The sequence below is a fragment of the Gossypium hirsutum genome, chromosome D03 (genome assembly GCF_007990345.1).
Source record: "Gossypium hirsutum isolate 1008001.06 chromosome D03, Gossypium_hirsutum_v2.1, whole genome shotgun sequence".
Lineage (NCBI taxonomy): Eukaryota > Viridiplantae > Streptophyta > Magnoliopsida > Malvales > Malvaceae > Gossypium > Gossypium hirsutum.
The window spans coordinates 5361970-5370012 of NC_053439.1; the positions used below are offsets into that span (position 1 = coordinate 5361970).

General features: G+C 35.8%; 1 protein-coding gene across 1 annotated transcript; it reads left to right on the forward strand.

Annotated features, from left to right (window-relative positions):
* Positions 1–843: 843 nt before the first annotated feature.
* Positions 844–5243, forward strand: LOC107950422 (probable glucan 1,3-beta-glucosidase A). Its single transcript, XM_041089666.1, has 10 exons — positions 844–1600; positions 1726–1841; positions 1938–2055; positions 2595–2782; positions 3197–3355; positions 3617–3786; positions 3880–4035; positions 4248–4600; positions 4686–4865; positions 4959–5243. Exons 1-10 carry the CDS (start codon positions 1525–1527, stop codon positions 5069–5071), a joined length of 1629 nt encoding a protein of 542 aa, XP_040945600.1. The 5' UTR covers positions 844–1524; the 3' UTR covers positions 5072–5243.
* The last annotated feature ends 2800 nt before the right edge of the window (positions 5244–8043 follow it).

Sequence of the window (8043 nt, forward strand, 5' to 3'; positions counted from 1 at the left end):
ATATGTATGATAACAGTTAGGCATAAAATAAAGAATAGCTAGTACAATTTTAAACTTGAAATTAGAAAGATGAGTAAAAATTTGGGTAAAAAATAAGACCTCTTCAAACTAAAGAAAAAAAATTTCCTTCTCTTTGTTAAAAATAAGCCATGAGAGTGACGAAATATTACCAATTAAATTAATTTATTGCTAACTTATATACTAATACATGCATAAAAAATAATATTCTTACCAAATATAACTTAAAACTTAAACTAAAATGACAGCAAATTTAGGGACAGGTAGGGACTTTATCCTCTCAAAAATAGACCATTCGCCTTTTAATCTCTTAAAAAAATTTATAATTAGAAGTTAATATATTATAAAATTATACTTTAATCCCTTAAAAAAATATTTAATTTAATCCCTCAAAAAAAAAAAAAAAGTACATTTGTTTACTTTTCAAAATTTATAATTTAATATTAACCCTTAAAAACAATATTTCTAACTTAGCCAAACCTCCATTAAACCAAGGGCTATTTAAGCTCTCTTTTTTTCTCATAAAAAATAATGTGCGGATCTTACAAGTGTAACATTTAGAGTTAATAATAGATATGCTTTTTACTAATTTGAATTTCTTGTCTTCATATGTATTAAAAAATAAAAATAAATAGTCTAAAAGTATAATTTGATAATTCCAAAAATATATATTCAATTTGATAATATTGTTTTAACATTAAATTTATTATAGATTTTTCTTTATCATATCCATAGCCCTTCCAATGCGTTGAAGTGCACCTACTAATAATAATGATACATTTGAAATGAAATGAGAAGAATATAACTTGAAAATAGTTAAGACTGGGTTTTGAAGACGGGGTTTAAAGACTCTGGGCATCAACATAAATATAGAAAATAGGAACTCTTCTTTTCTATGTGAATGTATAACGGGAAGTGGTGGGAACCAACTTCCTTATCTTTTTGCTCTTTTAAAGGCGTTTTCAACTTCAAACTGTAATCTTTTGTGCTTAAAAGACCATACTTTTTTCTTAACTCCAAATCTAAGCAAAGGCTGCTTCCTTTCTAACCCCTTTTTCTTGGGTTTTGTACCTTTAAAAAATGTGATATCAAGAGAAGCTTTCAGGTTCCCCTTCTTCTTTTTCTTATTCATTGGCAACTGTAGAAAATTGTTCTTTTTTTTCTTCTTCTGTTAAATATTTTTAATGGGGTTCCTTTTTTTTTTTGTTGTCTTGATATGGGGAGAAGATTGAGTTTTTGATACCAATGCAATATATTTATGCAAAACCCATGTTAAATAATTAAATATTATGGTTTACACGGTTGAATTTTGTATAGATTGGTTGATAGGAAGGGATTATTATATATTCTCTCCAAGTGGATGGTTCTTTTTTTTCCAGGGAGAGGGAGGTTTTTGCTTTATCTCTCCCTCTCTCTTCCTTTTTTCCTTTTTTTTTCCTTTCTGTTGGATTTAATGGATTCCATGTTTTAGCTTTTGTTTGATGCAGTTAAGAGGCTGCATTCTTGATGGAACTTGTCTTTAGCAAATGGGTATTTGTATTTTCACTCTGTTGTTGGCTAATCTTCTCTGTAGCAGTTGCAGGTCAGAGCTTAAAGCTTGGTTTTCTTTTCCTTGGATTACTTGTATCTTGAAAAAAAAAAAAACGAAAATGCTTAATTGTGTAGAAGACCAAAATTGTTACAGAAATTCTCTTTTAATTTTGTAAGTGGAGGGAGTGCATGGAGGTTCTAAAGTGAGAGGGGTGAACTTAGGAGGGTGGTTGGTTATAGAAGGTTGGATCAAACCTTCTCTATTTGATGGCATTCCCAATGGAGACATGCTTGTGAGTATTAAACTTTGATTTTTTGATGATTTATGGGGTTTTCTTAGTTTTTTCCATGAAAATTCCAATCATATGTTAATGGATATTGAAATGTAGGATGGAACACAGGTTCAATTCAAGTCGGTGACGTTGCAGAAATATGTTTCTGCCGAGAATGGAGGTGGGATGGACATTTCAGTTGATAGAGATGATGCATCTTCATGGGAAACCTTTACCGATCAAATTTGCTGGTCTCTATCTCACAATTTGATCATGTTTTGTATGCTAAACTTGAGCTTGATTGACTGTTTGGACCTACTGGTGTTATGATTGCTTGCGGATATTATAGTAAGTGAAACCATTATCTATTCCTGTTTACTTAGCAATGTCTAATGCAGCCTATTACATTGTTTTATTCTGGTTTAATATGCAGAGTGAGGCTTTTCAATATTGTCATATACTAAAACTCATCTATGTCTTATCCTAACAAATTGGTTTCCTGGTTACCTCGATGAATGAAAGTCTATTACAAATTTACAACCGCATGCCTTCATTTTCCTCAATTCTCTATGAATGTAATGGAAAGTGATTTTTTGTGAAACAGATAGTTGTGCATCATTTTTGTTACTTCTCTTAATAAGTTAAGCATTGTAGAGTTTCATGTCATTCATCAGTCACGATTAATGATTGTGAAAATGGTCATTCTTGTTTTGTTGACTGGTATCATAAGAGTCTGCAATGAAATTTATCATCTAAACAATTTTCTTGTCATGCAGTTATGGAGAGTTTCTGAATTGGAATTTCAGTTCCGCACCACACAAGGTCAATTCCTTACATGTTATGGTAATGGATGCTCTGTATCTGCAACAGCAACATCAGCTTCTTCAACTGAAACATTTCAAATTGAAAGAAATAATAACGGTAAAGTTCATATCAAAATAAAGAGTGGAACCTATCTGCAGGTATGATACCAATGCTCTTCATGTTTGTCTTGATGAATCAACTATTACCCTTCAGTATGTTGGCTGCAAATAATGCTGGAAACAGTTTTTTTGCCACTGCCTCTTGAATAATATGGTTAAAATATTCTAACACCCAATATTTTAGCCTATATTGCTGGTTAATCACAGGATTAAGGTCTCAGTATTGCTTGTAGTGGGTGTGTATTGAGCCAGGTTTAATTGTCACATTTGAAAGATTAAGACAAACTTCTTTAATCACGGTTTTGCTATGGAGAATAAAGCTATCAAATTGTAGCATGACCAAAATGTGTGCATTGGCATATGACATATAAGATTACTCGGTGTGTCTTTCCCAGGTTCATGATGCCAAAATTTGAAGCAGCAAAACTTGATGAAAATGTTTTTATATTAAAGGCCACCATGGATAATCAGCTGACAGCAGATTATCCAGGAACCCCAGGATGGGATGATAATGCAGCCACATTTGAAATGACAATTGTAGCTAATAACTTGCATGGAGATTATCAGCTTGCAAATGGATATGGACATAATAAGGCAAAGCAGGTTCTTGAGGTAACATAAACACTTTTTCTATTCTTTTTTTCTCTTTTTTTCATGGGAGGGGGTGGAGACACAGCTAAAACGTATTACATTCGCCAATCACTCTGAATCATGTCCAATTGGTTTAGCACTCAAGTATGTCAGATACATATCATTTGGTATTATACTACCATCGTTTATTCATTTATTCTTAAGGGTTGTAGAGATTATATGCACTAGGCTCAAATTCAATCTTTTGTTTCCTTAACTATTGCTTGTTGGGTGAAACTGCAGAAGCACAGAAATACTTTTCTCAACGTAGGGGATTTTGAATTTCTATATAGACATGGAATAAATAATGTAAGGATCCCTGTTGGTTGGTGGATTGCTTACGACCCTGATCCTCCAGCCCCATTCATTGGAGGGACATTAGAAGCTCCTGATAATGCATTCTCATGGGCAGAGTAAGTCCTTTTTTTTTTCATTATTATTTGTTAAGAGTGCTATAATTTTAGCTCTTCATTTCATTTGATAAGTACGTAAATGTGTTGATGCAGAGACTATAGCATAAAGTGCATCATTGACCTTCATGCAGCACCTGGCTCCCAAAATGGAATGGAACATAGTGCTAGTCGAGATGGCACAACAGGCTGGCCTACATCCTCTGATTACATTTCACAGACATTGCATGTTATAGATTTTCTAGCTTCCAGGTAACTGCCACAAATTATAGGATTTGCGCCTGAAAGTGATATTAGCTATAATGAGGGTTGAAAAGAAATGTTCTAGGGATATAAGCTTCCATTGAAATGTTCTAGTAACTGAACAAGAAAATCCTTCCAATCCTAACAAGCTAATCGTTATCCTTTGACTCTTTTAAGATTAGTGGCAAGTTTATTCCATTGAATCATCTTGTTTATTGCAGGTATGCAAAACATCCTGCCTTCCTGGGAATCGAGCTATTAAACGAACCCTCTGCTGCAGAAGTTCCATTGGACATGTTAGTTTCATATTACAAACAAGGCTATGAAGTGGTGCGGAAATACTCTCCATCAGCGTATGTGATAATTTGCCAAAGAATTGGCAGTGCAGATCCACTGGAACTTTATCAAGCTGATATAGGCTCACACAACCTAGTTGTGGATTTGCATTACTACAATCTCTTTGATACTTTCTTTGTTAACTTGAGTGCTATAGATAATATCCAATTCATCTATAAGAGCAGGGAAGCTCAGCTACAAGCTTTGAATGGTGCCAATGGTCCCCTCGTTTTTATCGGTAACTAAGTTTCATTTCTTTTCCCAACTAAACAGTGTTCGACTTAAAACATTATGTTCTATGATTAGGGTTTTGTTTGTTTCAGGTGAGTGGGTGAATGAGTGGAATGTTACAAGTGGATCTCAATCAGAGTATCAAGACTTTGGAAGGGCACAGTTAGAGGTGTATAATGCAGCTTCCTTTGGGTGGGCTTATTGGACACTCAAAAATGATAGAAAGCACTGGGATTTTGAATGGAACATTAGGAACAATTATCTCCGATTAAGTAACATTCTAAACCCATCTCCATTTTGTTTCCAAACATGGATATTAAATCCCTTGGTTCTATCGCATTTCACGTTGACGTACATTCATGCAGGTAGTTCAGAGAAGAAAGTTTTCAATAGCCTAAGATGGCTCTTACTCGCATCGATTTGCTTCTATCAGTGTCAAATATTGGAGTTGGTTGAGAACTGGATACGAACCTGCTGAAGATGAAAGATCAAGTGCGGCTTTTTGTTTTCTGTCTTCCTTTTTCAGAAACCCTATCTTAAGCTCTTTGCTACTTCATTAGTCATGTCATTGCATTCATTCTGGGCAAATGTGCAAGTCCAATAATATTTTTAGAGTAGAAAATATCCAGAAGTCATTACCTCTTGTTCAATTCTTCCCGGAGAGCCATATAATTACGACTCGTATAATTACCATTTCACCTCTGATAATGAAACCTGATCCATAGTCAATCCCCACTCCGTCAGCTTCGCGTGACACTGTGATTTACTACCTATAACGTTCGTTGCCCTCCATGCCGACTACTAGTCACAACTCTTGATGCCCCAACCACTTGTTTTCAAATCGGAAACGTTTCCTTCCCCACTGCTCAAAGCTAACCTCCGTTTACAAAATAATTGGTGCATGGTCCGATGTCGTAGCCACCACAGATAACACTTCTGAGTTCGGGAAACAATTGAACCAACTCCTATTAGCCACTGCTCGATCCAACTTCTTTTGCACCCATGCTGCTGAGCCCCTACCTCTCTCCCATGTAAATCTATAACCCCTCCAACACACATCACGAAGATCACAGTCATCCAAGGCTCTCCTAAAACCATCAATTAAATAATGTGGGTGATCGGCTTCCCCCCTCCTTATCCTCCATGCTCGCTATATCATTAAAATCGCCAATCACAACCCACCGCTCCCCTCCCAACGACACCAAAGATTTCAGTAACTCCAATGACTCCCTCCTACTACTTCTTTCCGAAAACCCAAAAAAGCAAGTCAGCCTCCATTTCAAGCCATCCACCTCTTTACAAGCTTCGTTGATAAATTGAGGCATAATTAATCACCCGAATATGAACTCTGTTATCCTACCATTTTGTGAGCCCACCTCCTCTACCTAAACGATCCACCCCGAAACAATTAACCGCCCACCATAAACTAAAGTTTCTACTAAAAACATAAAATCCGGCCTATGATGACGGATCAACTCTTGAAGGGAACGAACTTCCCGGAGGTTGCCGAGACCTCGACAGTTTAAGCTTAAAATTTTCATGGCTGCCGGCAGGCCCGGCCATTGGATCCCACCGATAAAAATTTCCATTACCAATAATAGTCTCACCCACCATTAATTCATCTTGGTTATTGCCCAGCCCATTAGTCCCTTTCTCAACACCCATCCTAGGCCTCTTCTTACAGTCCATAATATTAATGGTCTTGTCCTCATTCAAACAGCCTCATATCCTCACATTCCTTTATATGGGCAAAAGAAATCCATGCTTTACCAATCTGATAATTGCCAGCCAAATTAATCCCTGGCGCTATACTGATTTATGAGATTGGATTTAGAATAATCATCTATAATCTTTCCCTTTCCATCCTTATCCCCCCGTAATTTGCTCTTCGTAGACATCACCTTCTTCACGTAACCACGGCTGGTAACCGGCGATGACCTCCTCCTCGGCGCTTTCAGAAATGTACCCTGCTCCAGCGGTAATTCCTTCTTACCATGTATATTGCACGTACATGACAAAAACTTTCTGCATGGTCTAATCTCCCGCACAAGAAACAAAGAAGCGTAAGTCTCTCATAGAGAAACCAAGCATATGCCTGAGACCCTGAGGCCAGCAAAATCTTCTTTTTCCTCTTCAACAGCACTTGGAGCATCTATAGCTACCCGGATACGTATAAACCCCTTACTACTAGCTTTAGCATTATAACTTACGAACCTCCCCACAAAATTACCGAATTGAGTTACCATTTGCTCGGACATTAATCCCTTTGGCAAGTCATGCACTTGTACCCAAAAATTCACAAAGAAGAGCAGGAGTTTTTGAGGATCATCACCTTCCTTCACTGGAAAACAAGGAGGTGATTTTTAAAGGTCCAAGGACCCCCATCAATCGCTCTATCAAACCTCGTAATAGAACTTAAAAGAGGAACCGCTTCTCCCCCAGATCCAATATTGTAACCCCTCCATTCGGATGCCATAAGTTAACAAAAGTATTCCTCATAGATTGGAAGTTTATAACACTCGCTGTCAGAAAACAACTAACCAAACTATATTCAACCGAGATCGGCGTACTCTCATCTCCAGTATTCATTTTCCATGGCTCCTCCTCACCCTCATCTATAGTCAACGCTGCTATCCCTTCCTCCATGAACCACCACTCTCAAAGCAAAGCCAACGAAGAACGAAACAACATAGACCAAAACAAAGAAAATAATCAACACATGCCACTAAGAGCAGCCATTTAATTGTTAAAATTAATAAAATTCGTATTTTATCTTATGAGATAATTTTAAAATTTTTCAGTTGAGTGTTTGGGAACCAAACAATTTTATTTTTGGTATGTTTCAATTTATCAGTTATATTAATTAGGCATATTTTAAGTATTTTATTAAATTAAATTTTTTTATTCTTATTTTTGGACCGATTTAACCTACAATTAGATTAATAAATTGTCGGACTACGAATCGATGGTCTGACCGGTTCGATCTTCCTTTAAACTTTACAATACATTATGTGTTGCTTCAATACAACAAAATCTCATTTCTGTTTTCCAGTTTTGTAAGGGTGACTTAACATCTATTGAATTTTTTCCATTTAACTTTCTAGAGAATGATCTAATTTCATGAACACAGTTCATTTGGCATAACTTTATCTCCCCCTTAGTCATACCTTGTTGCCAACAAGTGTTCCCTTTCCCTTTGGCATAAACTTTCGAAGTGAACCACATTCAACTTCCCAAATTAAATGTTGTTCCACAACCCCAAATTTGAGGGTTTCATTTAAATAGTTGGAATAATTGATGAAGTCTTCACTTAATTTTAGTCTATCACTTTTATTTGTTATTTATAATTTGAATTTATTTTATTTTGCTAATTTAAATAATTGTTGTTATTTCATTCCATTTTCTAGTTGTATAAATTCATAGAATTATCAATGAATTAAGTATGCTTTG